Source organism: Suncus etruscus, chromosome 13, assembly GCF_024139225.1.
Source record: "Suncus etruscus isolate mSunEtr1 chromosome 13, mSunEtr1.pri.cur, whole genome shotgun sequence".
NCBI lineage: Eukaryota > Metazoa > Chordata > Mammalia > Eulipotyphla > Soricidae > Suncus > Suncus etruscus.
In genome coordinates this window covers 3852478-3875277 of record NC_064860.1, presented here as the reverse complement: position 1 = coordinate 3875277, position 22800 = coordinate 3852478, and the positions used below count along the sequence as shown (strand labels likewise).

General features: G+C 51.7%; 1 protein-coding gene across 1 annotated transcript in view; it reads right to left on the bottom strand.

Moving 5' to 3' along the window:
- MINDY4 (MINDY lysine 48 deubiquitinase 4) overlaps window positions 1-22800 on the bottom strand; it is a 73569-nt gene that overhangs the window by 13980 nt on the left and 36789 nt on the right. Inside the window, 8 exon segments of the mRNA XM_049785325.1 lie at window positions 2464-2531; window positions 8840-8905; window positions 9753-9816; window positions 11029-11130; window positions 16223-16311; window positions 16940-17056; window positions 18845-18951; window positions 21986-22044. Of these exon segments, the coding sequence (XP_049641282.1) occupies window positions 2464-2531; window positions 8840-8905; window positions 9753-9816; window positions 11029-11130; window positions 16223-16311; window positions 16940-17056; window positions 18845-18951; window positions 21986-22044 (672 nt within the window).

Sequence of the window (22800 nt, the reverse complement as noted above, 5' to 3'; positions counted from 1 at the left end):
ATCGAGTCCACTTGGTACCCGACCCTGAGAGGTGAAACACGGGACCTGAAATGAACCCCCAGCCCACCCCTTCTTCCCCATCTGACCTCGAGGGGTACAGATCCCCACCACACCCTCTGGCCCAGTGCTCATCCCCAGACAACACCTTACCGCACCCTCAGTAACTCGCAGAGCCTCTCGGGTGAAAATATCATGCAGTAAATGAGCTGGCATGGTCCAGCCTTGAGAGCAGCTACTGCGCTGAACCCATCCACCCACCCGAGCCTCAGTTTCCCCCAGTGCCTCCTACTATGACAGCCTAAAGATGGATGGAGAGAACTGAATGAGGCTTGGGGTAAATGTTGCTTCCTTTTTCTGGTGATAACAACAATAAAAAAATGTGAAACAACAATAACCCAGAGGTCATGATCCATGCAGCCTCAACCACTGTATTGCTGGGGCTGCATAAGTCAGGCAGGATCTGGGGGCTTCTAGGGGATGGGGAAGAGGAGACGCCTGCTGTCAGCCAACCCCTGCCCCCTCTGTGTTAGGACTGGGAGCTGCAGGGCCTGCCTGGAAAGGCTGAACCCAGATATGGATCCCCAGGAGCAATTCAGCCCCAGAGGTCTTCCTGTCCCTCCCCCTGCAGCCTCTGACCCACGTTCTCCCCACAGAGACACCAGATTCTATCCATTGTGGAGAACCTACTCACTCTTCTCTCAGACCTTCTAGGCCTCATCCTTGCAGAGTGCCTCATAAACTCAGAGGTCCACTCCTCTGAGAGATAAGCAGGAATCCCAATGCCAACCATGGCACCAGGAGCGGGGCACAGCAGAACCCAAGATTCTCCCCAGCTCCTCTGACCCTCTTGCTCAGCAGCAGGGAATTCAAGCTCTGCAAGGAGGCTGGTCTGTGTAGTAGGGCCCCTGAGAAATGGGTTAGGCCCCATTTCAGTGACAGGATTGAGAGGTGTACCTTGGTCAAGTATCAGCTCACTGGGGTAAGGGGAGAACATGGGGTTCCCAAGGGCCAATTCTCAGTGCGTACATGTGAACTTGCACAAAGGGTGCCCTCCTCCCACCCCAAAGTCTTCGGGGATATTGGGGATGTGTCTGATGCCTGGACAAGCCTGGTGAGTGGGCAGCGGGGTACCCAGCAGGGCACTAAGAGGGTAGCCTTTTCTACCTAGGCCAGGTCCTTTCTCTCCCAGTTCCTCGCTCCCTCCACTCTGTTCCAGTCTGTGTGAGTGTGTGTGTGTGTGTGTGTGTGTGTGTGTGTGTGTGTGTGTGTCTAAGTGTGAATACTTCTGTGCCCTCAGTCTCCCTGTGGTGTGTCCCTGGGTACCCTGTGCTTCTGCATCATGTTGAGTTCTTGCATTTTATGCACCTGGTGGACACTATAACAGCACTATAACCCCAGGCCCCGATGGCAGCTTTGCAGGCCCTGCCTGCGAGGAGGAGACTTCCCACCCCAACTGTTACCAGGCCTGGCCACTGGGCTGAGAAGGGCTGGCAGCACCCCATGCCTGGCACAGGAAGCTGGGGCATAGGTGCTGCGCAGGGCATACAGTGTCCAGGAACCCAACTTCCCGCCTGGCAGCACTCCTATCACTGCCAAGGGTCCTAGGTAGAGGCCCAGACCCTTCCTGGCCCACCCAGCACCAAAAGGTCAGATTTTGGCCCTGCTGAGGGCTCAGGGTCACATCCTGAACCTCCACAATCCCATCATACTAGAAGAGCATGTGGGTCTGTGCCGCCTAGGGCGGCATGAGGGCATGAGAAATAAGACTGGCCAGAGAGGGCAGCTCTGAACACACTCTGAACACACACCACCATCAGCAACTCCTCTGCCCACCCCCAGTCTAGGCCCCATGGCTGCCCTCCCCAGGCCCCCCAGTTACTCACAACCCTCACCACCACAGCTCTCCCAGAAGGAACCTCTCTAGCAGGCCTTCATGTATCCTTGCACGGGAGGAGAAGGGGAGTCTGGGCACACTTGGCGAACACTCTAGCGGTGCCACTGACTGCCAACCACAGAGACGGTGTTGGGCACAGACCCAAACACAGGCCCATAGGGGCTGAGATCACAGCTCAGTGCTCCATGGACACCCACCTCTCTCCTACCTCCTTGGGCTGGTCTCACGGGCACCTGCCCCAGCCTCCAGAGAACACCCCAAGCTTGGCAAACAAGGAGCCCTTGGCCATGTTGCCATTCTCAACCTCAAGTAGTGTTGGCTCAAGGGTGCCACAAATGGGCAGGCTGCAGGCAACAGGATTATGGGGGTACACCAGTGCCTTGAGAAGGGGTCAGCCGCCTCTGGGACCTGTCACACTCCTGCCTGGGGTAGGATGGGGTGGGGTGGTGGGCACTGCAGACAAGGTGTGCCCCAGCTAGTGTGCCTACGAAGACCACATTCTACCTGGGCTCCCCCCCCCCACATTCTGGGAGGCAGACAATTCTGGGGAAGGGATGGGGGATACTCACAGCTCCGGGGTCCTGGACAGGATGGCAGACACGGTGAGCAGGATGCAGCCGTACGGGCCTGCTTCAAACTGGGGAGGAAGAAGGAGTGAGCAGTTCTCCCTCTCGCCTACATAGCTCAGCTTCACGCCAGGACCAGCTGGCAGGTGGCCCCCGAAGGTGTTGAGCTGGAAAACCTCCAGCCATGGTTTCTCCCCTCTGTCCAGGGGCTGATGGCTGAAATCACTTGAACTCAAGGGTGTGGGATATGGCCTATATGACCCTGGAAGGGCTCAGGCCATGCTCCCTATAGGAGCCAGAAGTACTGCTAGACCAGCGAGTGGGACCCAGAGTACTTGGGGGGAGCACAAGCCATCGGGGAAGAGTGGGGCTGAGAGGCACCAGTCTATCTTTTGTAAAAATTTTAATATTCTGTGCATGATCAGCTGTTTTAGAATAAATCTCCATTTCTTTATATGACAGTAAAACATTATTTATGGGCTGAAGTGATAGCACAGTGGTGAGGGCATTGCCGTGCATGTGGCTGATCTGGGTTTGATCCCCCAGAACCCCATAGAGTCCCCTGAGCCTGCCAGGAGTAATCCCTGAAGGCTGCCAGGTATGGCCCAAAACCAAACAAACTCCTCCACAAAAACAAAATTTTATTTATGCCGCTAAAGAGGTATTTGGGTGTGGCCTCTGGCGTCTAGCTCTCCAGGTAAACACCTCACTGACCTTTCCCAAGTCCCACATTTCGTGGCGTGCCTTTCTGCCTGTAGCCTGGTTACCAGAGTTGAAATCCGGGTTCACCACACCCAACCACATTCACTTTCTGAACTTCTCTGCCCGCCATCTTGTCTAAGACAGGAATGTTGATAAGACTGGTCCATCGCAGGACTTGAGATGAGGTGAGCGAAGCCTCAGAAACCTGGTAAGGCCAGAGTGTTTGTGTGATGCCCACATGGCACCAACGCTTGCCCAGGGGCCAGTACCACCCACACCCTGCCACCAGAGGCCAGAATCTCCCTGTATTGCTAGGAACCAGCATATCGAAAATACGATGCTTCCCCTGCTTGGGACACAACCTGGTCCAACAACCAGTGTTCTATATGTGGGATCAGTTTCCTTTTGAATTTAAAAGTGGGATGTGGGGGGCTGCTGTTTTCTGGAACAAGAATTACAGAATTATTAAATCTAGCCTAGTTTTGGCCTAGCTGCCAGGAAAACAGCCAAACCACAGTGCTCAACTGTGCTAATTGTCGGTTACTTTAGTGGAAAACCATTTTCTTTGCAACATGCAACCTTTATCAATCTATTGATCATTAAAGAACAAATATAAACCCAAGTGAGTGAACTTTCTGTGCTGAGAGGCTGCACTTGGGAATAAGAACTGGTCACTCTGTGCAGAAACAGCATGGGGGTTACTCGAAAAGGACAAACAGATATGCTTTTCTTGATGGAAAACACAAGGTCCTCTGAAGTCCATGAGAAGGACCCACCTGCAGACTCATGCAAACGTTCAAGACATGATGTGGAAAAAGAAACTCAAGGGCAAGAAAAAAGAAGAAAATGTTGGCAGTTTGTTGCCAGAGGAGAGGCATATGCAAAGGCCCAGGAGCACACAGGCTATGGTGGTGGGAGGACAAAGCACCTTCGGGAGTGAAAATCTTTTTCTAAAATTAGAAAAGCAATAAATGAATAGTCAGCAGTCAAGTCAATTTCACCTGCCATCATCTTCTGTAGCCTTCTGTACTCTGCATCCCCCCTTTTCAAAACCAGGATAAAAATAAAGAACTAAATGGAAATAAAGTGATTCTCTCCTTCAAAATAGTTGCACAAAAGCATCAACATAGGAAGCAACTTAACGAGGGAAATACTTCTCTGCTAAGAGAAATGGAAGAGAACATAGGCAAATGGAAAAAAAGCCCCTGTTCATGAACTGGAAAAATTAACTGTTAAAATGACCATCGTATCCACAAGACTGTACACGTTTAATGCAATACCCATTAAAATCATAATGGTTTTTTTCAAAGACATGAACAAACAAAATTTTCATGGAACCATAAAATACTCTGAATAGCCAAATCTATCCTAAAGAGTAAGAAAAAAAGATGAAAAGCGTTGCATTTCCCAGTGTTAACTCTACTACAAAGTTATACTCATCAAAACTGCATAGCACTGGACTAAAGACAGACTCAAAGACCAATGGAACAGAATGGAGAGTCCTGAGTTAAATCTTCAGATTTTGGGCAGATAATCATGACAGTGGAGATAAGTATATGAAGTGGGGCACAGAGATTCTCTTCAAACAAATGGTGCGAAAGAAATTGGATAGATACACAGAAAACAATGACATTAGACTGCACCTCACATCACTCACAAACTTAAGTGCAAAGTGGATTAAAATTCTGGAGACTGGTACAGTTTCCATAAAAGTCCTTGAAGAAAACACCAGCAGGACATTCTTGGACATTGAGCACAGAGGACTCTTCAACAGAGTCAAGGGCAACGAAAACTAAAATAAATGAGACGACATCAAATTAAAGAGCTTGTGCACAGTGAAATGAAAACCCACATCCTAGAGGGTGAGAGAAAATACAATACACTAATCAGCTGATATCCAAGATACATAAAACATTCACAAAATTCAATAATGACCAAAAATTCCAACAATCCCAGCCATAGAAAAGGTGCTCAGGGGCCGGCGAGGTGGCGCTAGAGGTAAGGTGTCTGCCTTGCAAGCGCTAGCCAAGAAAAGGACCACGGTTCGATCCCCGGGCGTCCCATATGGTCCCCCCAAGCCAGGGGCAATTTCTGAGCTCTTAGCCAGGAGTAACTCCTGAGCATCAAACGGGTGTGGCCTGAAAAACCAAAAAAATAAAATAAAATAAAAAAGAAAAGGTGATCATTGCCCCTCACAATTAGGGCCATGCAAATCAAAACAGCAATGAAGTCATTTGACGTCAATGAGAATGGCACAGATCAAAACTCTGGAAACTGTTGGTGGGATTGTGATGAGAAAGAAGCCTCACTCTCTATTGGAGGGAATGTCATCTTGTTACTAAACCAATGAAGCAATAAGAATATTGATTTAAAAAATCTATATCTTCCAGTGATGCCACAAAAACATGTTTGAAAGGCTCTATACACACCTATTTTGATTACTGCATGCAATGCAGTGGCCAAGATATGGAAACAACCCAAAAGCCGAACTATGGGTGAATGGACCCAGGACTTGGTAGATGTGTGAATGGAATACTATAAAGTCCTAAAAAAAAGGACAAAACCATGCAGTTTGCAGCAACATGGATGAAGCAAAGATAAAATGCCAAGTGAAACAAAAAGGAGGCAGATCAAAAATGATCTCTCTCATAGGTGAGGCTTTGAGAGATACAGCAAGGTAATAACAAAGCCAAAGAGAACACCAAACTCACCACAGACTGACTGGGGGCATTTAGAAGGGAGAGGTGTTGGGGTCCCTGGAGGAGGGAGGTAGGTACACAAGTGAGGGGTATGGGATTAGAATTCTGTTTGTGAGCATCCGTTCTTAGCAGTGCAATAAATCATGGAATCCCAACAGAAAATCAACAACAACAACAAAATGACAGAGGATGCCAGACATACTGGCGGGCCTGTGGGCACAAGCAAGAGAGGTCAGGGGGAGAGACTCTGTCTCCAAAGTGTACCTGGCCTGGGACATTGGTGTCATGTGCCCCTGTCCCATGTCTCCACTGCATATAGGTGCCTGAGGGACCAGCAGGGCTCCTTAGACCTTAATGTCCCTTCCTGGCACAATGACTGGCTCTACCTTCAGCTGGCACTATTCCATAGGACTCAGGATCTTTCCCCATGTGCGTACTGTCCACCCATGGAGCACAGTGAAGGGAGGGACAGTTGGTGGCTCTAGGACGGATGCCCAGCCAACACCTTCCCTTTGCAGTACACTGACCAGGTCTCAGTGACCTCTGCTAGGTTCCTGCCCAGAACAGTGGGGAAGGGGAGGGGGCATGTTTCAGGGAAACTCCCTGCCTGAGCTTCCTCGCCTTCATAAATAGCACCAACATGAATGGCACCAACATTCAGGGATATTTTTATTAATTATAATTTATTAAAATTATCTCTTCAAATTCATGCTGCCCAGAGCCAGAAGGCCATAGGGCCCAGGTAGTGTGTGTGGAGCCCAGGAGAGGCAGAGGGCCTTGTCTCTGATGGTTCAATCCGGGAGCCCTGGGAGGCCTCCCACCCTGCAGCTCCTTCGCAGGCAGGGGCAGAGCTGAGCTGCCTGGAAACACAGTGAGGGGCTATTTATTTTGGGAGGAGCTGGTGAGCACTATTCCAGATCTGGCACAAAAAACCCCTCTGAGGCCCAGGCCATCTGAAATGAATTTGGGGAGGGCAGTGCTGAGGCAGCACCGCGGCTTCCAGCACAAACACAAATCAAGGCACAGGGGTGGGTGGCCAGGCCTGACCATAGCGCAGGAGGCAGCAGGGGGTGTCGAGTCCAGAGGGAGGCAAGGACCAGCCTTCACCACCCACCTACCCTTGAGGGGCTCTGTCCTCTAGCAGGCCTGCCTGGGAGTGGGCTTTGGTTCTAGGTGACTTGTAGAAGCCCAAGAGGGCAGAGATGGACCTCAGAACTGAAGGATATTCAGGCAAGCACCCCAGAGTCCTCCTGGGATCCTAGAAGCTCATAGGTTCTTTACTTTCCTGTACCCCTTGGGGCAGCCCCTCACCACAACACCACATAGCGCTTCTCAAGAATTCCCAGCCTGGTCGTGAAAATCCATTGGAAAGGCAGAGCTGGAAGCAACCCACCAAATGCTCTGTCTCCCATTTCCCAGAAGAGACAGTTGAGTCTCCGTGACTTGGGGTCATCCCAAACCCCTACTCCAGGCCCACCCATAGCCCCACACACCGCCAGGTGAGTCTAAGCCACACACAAGTCCCCCTCCGGACAGGTCACAAATGCAGGCACTTGGCAGGGCCTGGAGCCTTTCTCCATGGCCAGGTGGTCCTGGAAGCTGTTGTCTTAGGGAGAAGAGCTCGAAGGGTTGGGACTCAAGATGTCACCCCTGTCTCCCTTACTCTCAGACTCATGCACCCATTCCCGGAATATGCACAGGGGAGTTTTTTGAGTTTTTTGAGAGCCAGGATGTGGGACCCTCTGAACTCACCACCAACGTCTTTCTGTCATGAAGCAGGCAGAGAAAGGTCTGGGGCGCAGCTATGGAGTCAGATATGGGAGTCCTGGAGCTCATCCCTGGCACCTTCCCAGTAATCGCACATAAATAACAGAGAGCAAGAGGCTGCCAGACGGGTTTGTGCACCATGCCTCCCTCACATCCTGCACACACAGGCTTAAGCCTTGGGGCAGTGATCTTGTGGGGATCTCTGAGGCCACAGCCTGGGGAGCACAGTCAGGAAATCCTTCTTCCGTCTGTCCGCCATGTGTACAACACAGTCAACACTCTACAGGCTACCCTAAGTGATGATGGGGCCCCTTGTATTCCCCCAAGGAAGCAACTCCCCTGCGAATAGGGAACCGCAGCAGAGGTCCGGGTGCTTCACAGAAGCACCCATTTACTGCTGGGTCACCCAAGCAGAGAATGGGGACTAGTTGAGGGTTTCACAAACCACTCCAGGTCACAGAGCTCCTAAGAGATGCCACCAAAACCACCAAGATAGTGTAGCTCTAAAAACCTTATTTAACTGAAACCTTATTTCAGTTTGGGGCCACACCCAAGGGTGCCTGAGAATCAAGGCGAGTGCTCCATGGGGATGGTCATGGGATGCCAGAAACCAAATGCAGGGCTCCCACGTGCTCCTGTCTTTTGACTTACCTCCCTGGCCCCTCAGGAAATCTTACTCTTCATTCCAAGCACCCAACCAGCCTAGACAAAGCTGGTCAGTTGTAGCCCTTTCTGAGTCCCTGAGACTTGGGGCTCTGAGGCTCTCAGGCTATTATGGGCCAGGCCCTCAGGGCTCAGTGCAAAAGTGCTGGACAGACCCCAAAGATGGCTGCTCTACATGGAGCCTGTCCAGAGAGATCATCCAGCCTCATTGTGGAAGTGAGGCCCAGTGTCACACAAGGCCCAGACACTCATCTTCCTATCACCAGGCCTCCCGCCTCCCACTCTGATGCCTGCTCTGACGCATCTCGCCTCCTGGCCTCCCTCAGACAGGTTCCCTGACACACTTTGCTGCCTTGTGCTCTCCTGGCCCTGCTTCTTGCCCACCCACCTCTGTCTTGCAGCTGTGACTCCCACAGCTACAATCCAGCCCAGGACAGGAGGCTGTAGGCTGCAAGGGCAGGCAGTGAATCCCAGGCTCCCAAGTACCTGCCTATTCCCCCAGCATCTCCCCCACCAAGGGCGCAAGGGCCCTCAGGCTCTGCACGTACCTGGTGAACACAGAGCTGGAGAACCCGCAGCAGTTCCTCATAGCTCGTCAGGCTGTGGAGACGGAGCTTAAGACATGACACAGTGAGTGGGCCCCCAGAAGGGAGCCTGCAGAAAGGAGGGGCCCCGGGTCGAGTCCGAAAGGGGGACATAAAGGCCACCCTGCAGAAAACTAAAATACATGTAGGAACCCCAGAATTGCATGCAGGAGACCAAAGGGGTGCCTGCTGACCTGGGGATACCAGAGAGGTGACCCCAGCTGTGGGTTTGGGGGTGGGGCTGCGGAAGGGGAAGAGAGACAAGTCACTCAGCTTGTTTCCCCCAGCCCAGTTCTAAGTCTTTTCCCAAAAAAAAGTCCTGCAGGCCCCAAAAGAAGCCCTTTCAGAGAATAAAAGCTTTGAGGGCTGGCGTGATAGTACAGCAGGGAGGGCATTTGCCCACAGCTGTCCTAGGTTCAATCCCCTGCATCTCAAATGGTTTTCCGAGCCTACCAGGAAAGATCCCTAGGTGCAGAGCCAGGCGTCAACCTTGAGCCCAGAGCTCATTGCTGGATCTGGCCCCAAAACAAAACAAAACAAAACAAGAACAAGAACAAAAGTTTTCAGGCTGGAACTCCCAGACATCAAGGCCCTTTATCTTCTCATGCCCTCTCTCTCCACATCACCCACCGCTACTCCCAATGCCCCAAAGCTAGGCTCAGACATAGGAGCAGGACCTCAGGAAGGGGAGAGGAGCAGGGAGGGGGTCGGAGGGAGGGCTTGGTGCCCAGCTGCTGGTTCTGGAGGTCCAGCACCCCACCATCCCACCTCTGCTCAGAACTACCCCAGGACAGGGAGGGTAGACTTGGCTCTGCAGAGGAAAGGGGCCATCACCAAACCAAGCCAAAGGCTGTGTGCAGTTTCCAGAAAGCCGTACCGTTTCTAAGACACCGTCTGCTTTGTATTTCCCCATTGGGTTGAACTGCTGCCTTCCAGAAGTCCTAAAAAGGAAAGGGAGTCCAGTTCTGGGGGGAGGGTATGCCACCAGGAAAGCAAAACAAAGCAAATTATGGTGCCCTGGGGACAGGGCAAGATCAAGAGCCTTCTCACCTGTCTCACTCACTGGGCATACCCAGAAGTTCCATACAAGGGGGAACAAAAAGAAGAAAAGGCAAAGGGAAGGGGCTTTGGGTGAGCCCAGTGTGTCTCTCACAGCCACAGACATGGTGCCAAGAGACCCAGGGCTCCCCAGAAGGGGAAGATGGAAGGGGATCAGGGCCCCACAGAACATGTTGCCTCCCAGGTTGTGGTATCAGCAAAGCAGTGAGTCTGCCCATGTGCCCAGGCTGCAGGTGGGTGCCAGGACAGAGCTGAGCTATTTTACCAGAAGATGGGCACAGGGATGAGCCCTTGAGAAGAACATACATAAAAGAAGATGGCGGAGACCCCTGGGCTGGTCGGGAAGCTTCTGATCCAGGACGGGTTTCCTGCCAATGGGACTAGACGGTTGAGACACAAACGGGACCTCAAGTCTATGACTGACTTCTTAGGTAAGATTGCCTAAGAGGAAATCCGGCTGCCTTATCACTTATCATTTATTATATGCCATTAACTTCTAGTGACTCTCCGAAGGCCTCCAATCACACTGGTTATCACACTGATAACTGACTAGGATCATCCCTGCTTCCAGATGAGGGATGAGACAGGCACTGAGAAGTTGAGTGACCTGCCCAAGGTCAGACAGCCGATGGGCGTCGAGGCTGAGCATGTGGTTTGGCCTTGACCCCGTAGCACTCTCACTTTACTAATGCTGAACTTAGTTTGGGCTGAAGCCATTACCCCATTCTGTGTGTGTGTGTGTGGGGGGGGTCAAGGAATCTGTTTACAAAGCCTGTGGATTCAGAGGGCACCGTCAGGTTGAGGCAGGAGCAGAAAGGCTAGTACTTATCTGTAAGTATGGCCCACTGGGGCAGCAAACACAGGAGTGTCCTCTGGGATAGGAAAGAGTAAACCATATTGGTTGGTGCTTGGTCACTGAGCTCTAAGTGTCCCCAAATTATAGATACAGAGGGGAGCAGGCAGCCAGGCCAGGATGACGGCCACCCATGGTGCATGAAGCCAGTGTTGGCCAGGCCCTCTGTAAAAACTGGGACTCACAAGTGGGGGGGGGGCAGGAGATCACCAATGCCAGTTGTGTGCGAGTTGTCACTTACAGGGTGAGGACGGCTCTCTTGTGGCCACCCGCACGCCACACGATGTCAGCAATGGCCAGGGACAGGCAATGCGTCCTGTGGGCACTGGAAGGCTGCAGCCGTCTGAGGATGAGAAGGGGAGTGCAGTAAGGCATCTGGGGCAGATGGGGATATCCAACCCCAAGAAGATGGGTCTCAACTTTCCTCTGCTGCCCAGAGGGGGCCCCCTCTCCCAGACAGCCCAGGTATTAGTAGGATCCTTGAGCTAGAGATAAGGGGTAAAAATAGAGAAAGAAATCATGGAGGCTGGACAAAGATGTACTGACAGGGCCCTGGAGGGGTTGGGGTCTAGATCTGGGTGTGAGCAGGATATGGACAGGGCCAAAGGATGGACATAAGTGGGACAGAGAATAGTGTGGGCAGAGCCAAAGAAGGGGTGTGGCTGATGATGGGTGTGGGCAGAGCAGGGGACAGTGAGGGCGGATCTTAAGAGTGTTCTTAGGGGCCGGAAAAATAGCACAGCAGTAAGGCTTTTTCCATGCATGCAGGATAGTGGTTCTAATCCCAGCATCCCATATGGTCCCCCGAGCCTGCCAGGGGCAATTTCTGAGCATAGAGCCAGGAGTAGCCCCTGAGCACTGCAGGGTATGACCCAAAAACCTAAAAAAAAAAAAAATAGAGTGTTCTTAGAGTGTTGGGTGGAGCTGAGGTGGTGTGGGCAGCACCAAATGAGGGTGTAGCTAAGGGTGGGTGTGGGCGGGCCAAAGGGCAGATGGGGCAGCATTGAGGAAGTGGGGGTTAGAGCCTAGATTGGTGGTCTTGGTGGGGCAGGACTGAAGGAGGGTTAAATGCTTGCTAGTACCTGAGGCAGTGCTCTGGGCCGCACAGGGAGCATCCTAGTAAATCAGGTCTCTAGCTCCTTGGCTCCCTGCCTGGGACGCAGCCAATGTCACACAAGGGCCCACTTGAACACCAGGGAAGGGAAGGGGAAGCCCCCATGTGAGGCGAAGTGTCAGCACGACACTTGCAAGTTCTAAAGATATTGGCAGCCATGCACTGGGCTGAGCCCCATGCCTAGCGGGTTCCCCCACAAACTCTGGAGACTGGGGCTGCCCACAGGCCAGCAGAAGGCTTAAAAGGCAGAAACAGGTCCCAGGTGAGAGTCATGCCAAGAATGAACACGAAGGTCTTCCCCAAAAGCTGGGCTGGAGGGACAAGGAAAGTATCATCTTTCCCCCAGGCTAAGGACTGCCGTGTGGGCCCTGCCTCTATCTCAGGTCCTGCACTTTGCCCGTGTAGGCATGGGACACTGGCTCCCACCCGGCCTGGTGCTCAGACTACACACAGACTCTTCAGCTGATCTGTCTAAGCCTTTCTGTGCTGCAAGTCACAATCTGACACAGGGAAGTGCTGGGTTCAAAGCATCCACTCACCCACAACGGAAGACGGAAAAGACCCACTGTGAGAACAGACAGTCCCTGACCACTAGGAGCAGCAGCAGACACACAGAGGGCTGCTTCACCGAACCTTTGGTTCCAGACTCAGATGCAGCTGAGCAGAAAACACATGCAGCACTGTCCCACGGTCCTTTCCGGGCCCAAACCCTCACCCTTAGCTCTGACCACACATCTCCTAGGCTCCAAGAAATGACACTTCGGTTTTGGGGCTCTCCTGGTCTCTTCACCCATCTTGTTCCTTCGCAACTTCACTCTCCAGAGAAGGAGCGAGGCGGAGCCATGTGCAGTAGTCAGAACTGGGCTCTATTCCTGCCTCTGAGGCCCTGGGAATAAAAGCCCTGGCACTTGCCAAACTCATCTCCCCATGTGCACATGGTGTGGACCAGGAGTCCCGCACATCCATAAACAGGACTGCGTGCCTGCAAGTGCCCATGGGCTGTGTGTGGACATGCTGTGTGGCACATGTGTTTCTGGTGTGTATGTGTATACACACTTGTGTGAGTGTCCTTTGGGTATGTGTGGGGTGGGTATACCACGTTTGCAGTGCGTACACTGTATGTTTGTGCTCATGCCCATGTGTCTGCACTCTTTTTTTTTTTTATTTAAACACCTTGATTACATACATGATTGTGTTTGGGTTTCAGTCATGTCAAGAACACCACCCATCACCAGTGCAACATTCCCATCACCAATGTCCCAAGTCTCCCTCCTCCCCACCCGACCCCCGCCTGTACTCTAAACAGGCTCTCCGTTTCCCTCATACATTCTCATTATTAGGACAGTTCAAAATGTAGTTATTTCTCTAACTAAACTCATCACTCTTTGTGGTGAGCTTCCTGAGGTGAGCTGGAACTTCCAGCTCTTTTCTCTTTTGCGTCTGAAAATTATTATTGCAAGAATGTCTTTCGTTTTTCTTAAAACCCATAGATAAGTGAGAGCATTCTGCATCTTTCTCTCTCTCTCTCTCTCTGACTTATTTCACTCAGCATAATAGATTCCGTGTACATCCATGTATAGAAAAATTTCATGACTTCATCTCTCCTGACAGCTGCATAATATTCCATTGTGTATATGTACCACAGTTTCTTTAGCCATTCGTCTTTTGAAGGGCGTCTTGGTTGTTTCCAGAGTCTTGCTATGGTAAGTAGTGCTGCAATGAATAGAGGTGTAAGGAAGGGGTTTTTGTATTGTATTTTTGTGTTCCTAGGGTATATTCCTAGGAGTGGTATAGCTGGATCGTATGGGAGCTCGATTTCCAGTTTTTGGAGGAATCTCCAGATCGCTTTCCATAAAGGTTGAACTAGACGGCATTCCCACCAGCAGTGCATAAGAATTCCTTTCTCTCCACGTGTCTGAACTCTTGGATTGTGTGTGCATACCTGAGTGGTAGTGTAAAAATACTCGTGTGTGTGTGTGTGTGTGTGTGTGTGTACATACACTCTGGGGGTTGTACATACCCCCATGTATGCAGGAGTTTAGATGTCCATGAATCCCATGCACCCATATGTGTCCACTACTATGTGTGCAATCCCCTTTGTGTCCACTACTGTGAATAGTGTGCATAACTGTGTGCCAGGGTGTATGTACTATGGAGGGTTTGCAGGCACAGTCCTGTGCCCAAGAGTTGCGAGGAAGCAGACTCTTTGCTGAGTCACCTGGTCTGTTCCCCTACCTACCCCCTCCATCACTGGCACGTCTGTCCCTGAAGAAGCCCCCACTGCCCAGAACACTCTGGTGCTGCCTTGCCTATATAACTGGCACCACAATACTTAGGCTCCCAGTATGAGCCCAGGGCTGGCCCTGCCCTGCGATTTCTCTGAGTGAAGGTCCTCAGGAGAGGCGGAGGCTGGAGGTAGATGTCAGGGGTTGCTTTCCTCTGTGTTGGCCCCAATCATCCACCAATGTCAGGGTCTAGGGATGTGTGTGATAGCAAAATTCCTAGTAAAGCTGAAGAATGCTGGTTGGGGGGGGGGCATGTCTCTTGGCTCCCTCTTAGGATCAAGTGCTGTGGAGCAGGTGGCAGGGCCCGCAACCATCTTGATGCACAGGAAAGAGGTAAGCAAAGGCCTCTATGGGTACTCTCTAGCCCATAATGTACCCCAACTCTCCTCCAGAAATAAACCCAGAGATCATCTCCATGGAGCCTCCCACAGTGGAGAAAGTGGCCCTGCCAGGATGCCAGGGGTCAGGCCATGGCTCCCATGGCTGCCCAAGAATCTTTGTCCAGATTGATGTGGTGTCTGAGCACCCTTCAGGTCAGGTCAGCCAAGCCCTGAGAGGCCCCCTAGGCAGCAGGTGCTGTCAAACCCTGTCTTAGGCTAGATGGTGCTGGAGGGGACTGCCAGTCAGGCAGGGGTGAGCACTGCAGCACCACAGACATACCCAAAGGAGAGGTCAGGCTTGAGCCCAAGGCCCTGGACCCTCCCTGTATGGCACCTGCGAACCTTGCCCCCAGGGAATCGAGCACCAACAAGCTTCACCAACACAGAGTCACCCCACAGCTGCTCTACCACACCGGCATCAGCTCACAGCATGGTCCCAACCAGAGTGACCTTAACTTCTCCAGACCTCAGTTTCCCCACCCTTGAGTCTTCCTTGCTGGCACGAAGGACTTTGAAGCTTTTATCCTCTGGAAGCACAGAGACACAGAGGTGCCCAGGCCAGTTCCCTGTTGTCGCCCTCTCTCCCAGCTGTACTGGCACCCATAATCTCACTGCCTGGGTCTCCAAACAGGCACATCGCCTTGGCTGCCAACCCCAAACACGGTCCCTCTCGCCCCACCAAACCCCTTGTCTGAGTCCAGAGGGCCCCCAACCCTCTCCTGTGCTTTACTTCCCAAGGCAGGCTCACACTGCTGTGGCCTGCAGAAAGTGGTGGGATGCAGAATGGGAAGCCCCGGGTGGCCTTCAGTTCATGCCCTAACCAGAGCTACCTCACAGCAGCCCCATGGGGGAGGGAAGGCTGGACCAGATGGCAACTGCAGGGAGGCAGCTGGCGGAAGGCAGTTCTGGGTTCACTCTCAGTCTTGCTTTCTGCAGGAGAGCCAGGCAGCTCTGCGTAGAATCAGGGCACCTTCCCTCCAGCTGAACCCTGCCTCTCTCTGCTACCAAGCCCACTCCAGAGAGTCCATATGCCCTCAGAGGGCTCAGAGGGGTATCAGAGAGCCACAAGCAAAAAGGGACCTTCCTGGATACAACTGACCATTACCTAGTCCCACCCAGCCTATAGAAAAGGACCCCTCAACCCAGTTCCCATTAGCACCTGCCAACTCCCCATGGTGGGGTGGACTAGGCAGCTATGTACCTATTCTACCACAGAGGCCTGTTTGCAGGAGAGAGAGAGCACCCAGGAAAGACTCCCAGAGATCTCTAAGGGAAACTAAACGCTCATGTGCCAGGGCCTCACCATGGGCATCTGGGTGTGGAGTGGCAGTGAACATGGGCAGAGGTGAGATAACTGGGGGAGACATGGAACCTGGCTCCCCAAGAGAGGGTCAATAATTGGTTGCCATGGACATAGAGGGCCATTGCGGGTATGGGGCGGTTGTCTCTGTCTATCTCTGCATTTGAAGGGATGCAGCTGCTCAGCTGACAGCCTGCTGAGAAATACAGGTACCACAAAGGATGATCATGGCTACAACCTTCTTTCCCGGGGCACAGGAGTTATTAGGGGTCCTGTTGCCTCACCCCTCTCTTTATCCCCAGGCTCCACACAGAAGCCACGGGAAGACAAGATGCCAGAGGGAGATGTTGACTTACCGCATGCCATCAGCTGCGTCTTCTCCTTCAAACAGGAGTTTCTGCAGGACACAGCCCTGAACAGCTGCCAGCACCCCACAGGGGCCCCCCTACAAAGAAAGGGGCAGGGGTGCCAATTAGAACTGCCAAGGAGATGTCACTCGATGGAAGAGTGAGTATGACACCTCACAATATGCAGGAGTACAGCAAAGGTCGCCCCCTCAGGTCTCTAGTCACCAGGGAAATTCTTCCAGGGGCCTGAGCACTTGAATTTGCCCTCAAACCCCATCCTCCAGGGCTCCTACTCCAGAGAGTTCAGTCTATCTACAGATAGAGGCTGGCAGGGTCCCCCTCAGTCCAGGGAGGGTGGGAGATGCCCAGGGACATGGTGGGGCAACCTGAGGAACATCTGGTCACTTCTGATGCTACCATTCCAATGGCCAGTATTAGAGAGGACACCCTGGGAAAGGGACATTCAGATCCACCGTGACCCTCAGGGCAGTCCATCTTCCATCATGCCTCACCACCAGCTCTCTGCCCACAGGTCTAAACAGCCCCACAACCACTTCTTGATCTGCCTTTACACCATCCTGCCTGCAAAACACAGCACAGCTCAGGGCCCCATCTCAGGACGTGCCTTGGGCCTGTGCCAGGGATGGGCCCCCTGCGCACCCCCCACCACGGGAAGCCCCATCGTGAGTTAAGCCATGGCCAAACCCCAGAAACCTTGACACCTGCCTTGTGCTGCACAATGCCGTACTTTAACGAGGCCACCTCACTAAAGGAAAAGCTCTGTTGCTTCCATTCTTCATTGAAGCAGCAGAAGCTGGAACCAAACAGAATGTTCTTTATGTCCTGGCAGAAGAGAGAAAGTTTGGTTGGTGGTGCAGAAGGTTAAACAAGCGTGCTCACTTGCTTGCTCAAGGCATGGTTTGGGCCCACTCAGGGCCACTCCTGAACTCTAGCACGAAAAGGCCGTGTTCCTGGCAGGGGTTATCTCTGCATTTTATTTTTGCAAAGCCATTCTTCTCATAGTTGAGGGAAGAGAAACTCAACCCTGAGGATCTTACCTCAGTAACATCTGGGAGCCCAACCAGCTAGCCCTGGCCCTGGCTGACACCTTCTGGGTTCCTCTGAGCAAAGTTAATCACATACCTTAGCTCTTTATAAGGGAAATGGATATGCTCTAGGTTTTACACCCAAATCCTTTAGGGACACTAACAATGTGGAGTCACATGGCCTGCTCCCTGAATCAGAAACCAAGACACTGAGACATGGGGTCCATTTACAGAGTTTCAGGTGATTCTACTGTGCCACCATGTTTGAGAAGAAATTATCTAAGTCAGGGTTCCTCAACTGGGTCCCCCAAGATATTCCAATAGGGCCATAGGTAAAAAGTACTTCAATGGGAGGGGGGCTATATATGAGAAAGGGGGCCAGCAGCAGAATAGCGAGAATACAGGATGAGAAATACTGATCTCAACTGGCCTAGCACACTAAAACCTACAGATCAAAATCCAGCTGGCCCCTCATTTGTTTGTACAAATAAAGTTTTATTGGCAGCCTGTTTATTTACATTTTGTCTGTGGTAGTTTTTATTCTATATCTGAATAACAGAACCAGGCCCTGGGTCCCAAGCTGGGACCTATACTGGGTTCTATATGCTCCAACCCACTGCTGGCTCCTTCTCTGCTTTGTGGACCCCACCATTTTGGTTTTGAGCAGCTCCAAGTGATGCAGTTGCCGTGGGGTATGCAGAGGCCTTGAAGGGTGTTTCCTCAGGTATATAAGTCTCTTCAAATAACATATCCTGGGACTGGAGTGGGTAGGGTATCTGCCTTGCATGTGGCCAACTCAGGTTTGATCTCCAGAATCCCATATGGTCTCCTGAGCCTTCCAGGAGTGATTCCCAAGTGCAGAGCCAGGAGTAACCCCTGAGCACTGCCAGGTGTGGACCAAAACCAAAAATAAATAAATAATAAATAAATAAAAATAAAAAAGAACCATATTCTGGGAAGCCAAAAACCTGGTGCCAGCCACATCCATTGGGGCTACTGGAAGTGCATCTGGACCTTCCGAAGGGAAAGGTGAGCTGAGGTGACAAAGTGCCTAGAAAACTCTCTGACATTTTCCAGCTGTCTCCACACTTGCCAGGAATTCCTGGTAGGCCAACTGTCCCCCAGAGCTATCCACTTTGCTGGAGCCCAGGGGTCCAGTGGGCAGAAGAGGCAGCAAAGAGCCGGTCTCTTGACTGTGGGCTCCTCACACAGGTCTGAGAGAATGAGCAGTCACAGAGCTAGTACCACAGACATCTCTGGGGTGTGGGAAGCTCCGGAGCCAAGAATCATGACCTGGAATGTTTGTAAGGAGCCAGGCCATATCCTCACCTTTTGTCTCCAAGAGGGAGAACAAAGTACTCCCAGGGGGGCCACTACTCCTCCCCCCACCCACCACCACTCTGGCCTTCTTCCCTGCCACGCCCATGTTTCCATTTCCATGAGGCTCCAGAGATAATAGAGCAATGGGCCGGGTCAGAGATCAGCCGTACCTCAGTCCTTCAACCCCTAGCAATCCTGACAGCTCACACAGGCCCATGGTGTCCGCCTGAGCCTCAAACCCCCCGCATCTTGTGGCAGCACTTACTTTGGCCACAGAGAAATCAATTGGCTGTGATGGCATCTGCAGCTGGAGTACCGATGGGGCTGGGCAGAGGATGACGTCGTCCTGGATCAGTCGGTCCTCCACATCCTCTGAAACACAGCCATGACCCTATGAGTGAGCCACTAGCATGCACAGAGAGGTGCTCCCCAAGACTCACTCACTCCCCATTCCTCCACACCCCTCTAAACTCTTGTACACTGGGGACCCGTCACAGCCTGTTGCTGCGCGGTGCCACTCCGAGGCTGGCAAGCCCACTAAAAGCTCCTGTTGTTGCCCCAAGCCTCATTCAGACACACAGAAATCTGCCTCCTAAGAGTGAGAGGGAAAAAGCAGGATCAGCACAGAAAACACTCTCAGTCGGTATGATCAAAAAGAAATATGGTGCCTGGAGTGAGAACACAACAGGGAGGACGTTTACCTTGCACAAGGCCTACCCAGGTTCGATTCCGGATTCCCAAATGCATCCTGATTCCTGAGTGCAGAGCTAGGTGTAAAACCTGAGCACCCCCAGGTGTGGCCCAAACACAAAAAAGAAAAGAAAAGGAATAGCATCAGGGGGTCACCATGCTGTGCCTTTGGTCTGAGAGTATGGGCATCATGGCGCCAGACCCATGAGTGCCTGTCACCCTATTGCAGATGAGAAAACTGAGTAAAGTGAGACAGCAGGCCCCAAAACCAGGCAGCAAAGAGGTCAAACAAAGCCAGACCCTGACTATTCTCCAGAACCTGGTCAGCCCTCTTGGGAACCCAGATAGCCAAAGGTACTTCTCAGTTATTTCTTTTCTTGTTTTTGGGCCACCCCCAGTGGTGTTCAGAGTTGACTGCTGGCTCTGTGCTCAGGCATCAGTCCTGGCAATCTCAGGGACCCATATGGATACCCGAATATAACTGGGGTTGACGGCGTACAAAGCAAGCGCCCTCCCCACTGGACCACCTCTCTAGTCCCAACTCTCCACAATTCTGGCTGTCAGGAGAACCTGGGGTGCCAGCCATCAAACTGAGTGGTGAAGTAAAGCCGCATGCCAAGCCTCTCTGACCCACAGATCTAGGCTTCTATAATTGAGGAATGTGAGGCCCTGATAGGCTCCCTCCATTCCCAACTTTTGCATCCTCTGGCCTGGCCCAGGCTCCCTCTTGCTGTTTCTGAAATCTAACCAGGAAACAGGCAGCACCTGTTAAGGGAGGCCAGACTCAGTTCTCAATTCTATGAGACCATTTGTCATCAAATGCACACAAATCTGGTCAACACAGTTGCTAATGTCTCCATAACTGGAATGATCAGTAATAAATACAGTTGGTTTTAAGTTCCCAATAGACATTTATTGATTGCTCTGTGACCCCTGTTCTGTTCTCAGACAAGCAGGGCGAGCAGACTTACTCACCCACTCTGCTCTGGCCTTGACTTGGTGATTTCAACTTGTTCATTTCTGCCCAATGCCCAGAATAGTTCACTCTGAGGTCCTGCCTTTAGTTTCCTGCCCCAGCCACTGAATTTTCCACTTAATAGCAAAGCACCCGTTGCCACCACGACTGTCAGAAGACGTAGGCAGGAATCCAAGGAAACACAACCAGAGTGGCTAATCTGGCAACAGGGCATGCAGGGCAGAAGGAGAGGGCAGTGGAAGACATCCCCCTAGTCTTGTGTGTTATTTGGTAGCTTCCTTCCTCCCAGAGGTATGGGGAGACAGGCACAGCCCCAGGCTTGCTCCTAGATAGAACTCAGTCTTGAGAGAGGGAGACAAGATTTCACATCCAAGCTGAAAATAACATCCCCAAATGCTTCAAGGGTGAGGGAGCTAAGCTGTGGCAGAGTTTTGGATTCCATTCCAACCACCACGACTATTAATCCCAAAACCATGCTCATGCCCTGCTCCTCCCTCTCCTGGGCTCTGAGAAGAGAAACACTAAAACGAAAATAAATGTGGAATTTGGCTTTAAATGACAACCCATCTCCAAAGATTGCCAACAGGCCCCTAAGACGAGGGCCTTGTAATACCTTAACCAAATGCCCTGCGACAAGCTGGGGCCTGGGCCTTAGAAACATAGTAAAATGGAGAGCAAGGAAGAGAGTAATTGAGACTCACAATATGAATCTCAGCCTTTATAGATGCAGCCTTACAAACAAGGCTATGAGGCTGCAAAAAAAATAAAAGTAAAAAGACAGGATCCAAGGTCAGGGAGGGGAGGGCTGAAGAGAAGAAAGGCAGGGAGAGAGGTGCAGAGGAAGAAGAGAGAAAGATAAAAGGGAGGGGAGAAGGGAGGATGCAAAAGAGGAGATGGAGGGAGGAAGAAGGTGGAGAGAAGAGGAAGGGAGGAAGAGGAGAGAAAGGGGGAGTAGCAAGGAGGGAGAGGAAGAGGGAAGGGGGCAGGAGGGGGAAGACAGAAAGGAAGAGGGTGGAGGAGGAAGGATGGAGGATGAGGAGGAGGAATGAGGGCAAAGAGGAAGGAGGAGGTCAGTGAGGAGGATTGCAGAGAACAATCCTGACGAGTTCCCTTGGAGGGATACTTGGAGTGAATTCGGGGCTAGGAGTCTGGGGCCAAGCATGGGAGAGTCACCTGAGTAAACCCACAGACCCAGCTTTCTGCAGAGCCATAGGCCAGTTTGGCTCCTGAAGGTACGCAAGGGGGGTATTTAAGCCCATTGGGAAACTTCTGTTTAGTCTGAAGTGGCCTGGGAGGAGCCAGGGCTTAAGTGCATGCTGCAAGTGCCATGTGGAAGAAGACATGAAAGAAGGCAGGGTGCACAAGGGAGAGGCATCTTTCTTGCTTCTGGCTGGAAGAAGTGGCTCCAGGACCAGAGCGCAGCTCTGAAACCAAAGATCAGCAGCCAGGACCTGCTCACCCATCATTGCCCATCTGGTCTCCGAAGCTAGGAGGAGGACACAACCCTCTGGGCCAGCCAGTGAAGGCCCAGCCTCGAAGGCCCAGACAGGGCAGCAAGATACCTACCTTGCTGCATCAAGGTATCCAGTTCCCAAACTATTACACTATCCAACCTACCAAGCATCAAGGCATCCAGCTCTCCTTGGGTCTTCCGGGATGCTGGCAAGAGCAAGATACCTACCTTGCTGCATCAAGGTATCCAGCTACCAAGCTATCCAGCTATCCAGCTATCCAACCTACCAAGCATCAAGGCATCCAGCTCTCCTTGGGTCTTCTGGGATGCTGGCAAGAGGTTTGTTCTAGAAGGAAAGGAGAAAACAGAACACGTCAATGTTCCAGAAGGGCAGGAAGAACAGAGAGAGGACAGCTAGAGGGGAGAAGAGTTCAGTTATGCCGGGCCCCCACACCCTAATATCCTGTACTTGAGTTCCACGTGGGTCAAACAAGTCACCCCCAAGTAGCCTTTCAGCTCCTAGCATTCACATGTTCACATATACTCATTTACACACATTACTTGCATTCAGTCACTCACACACATACATATATGCTCACTCATACAGTTTTATGTATGAGCTTCAGTTTTGTGTCCCTCCAGCATAAGTCTATCTGAAGTCAAATCAAGTCATTAACACAAAATAAAGGGCATCCTGGAAGTAACCCAAAAACTGGGAGTGATACAAAAACAAAAAATAGGGACATAGTAAGGGGCTGGAGATATAAGTACAGCAGAAGGATATTTGACTTGCCTGGCATGCAGCCAACCAGGATTCTATCCCTAATCCCTGAACACAGAGTCAGGACACACACACACACACACACACACACACACAAACACACACGCACACACACGCACACACATATATATATGAAAGAGAACAATACGACATCATTCTCAGGAAACCCATTCACTGAGTTGGGAAGTGACAGGCCTTTTGAATGTGGCATTGAAATTGATTTTCCTCCAACATCTTCCAGGGGAACAGATGATTGAAGGAACAATCGCCTGGCCATGTTATGCCCAAGAGAACTGACTTCCTCCTGCAAATGTACAGCGG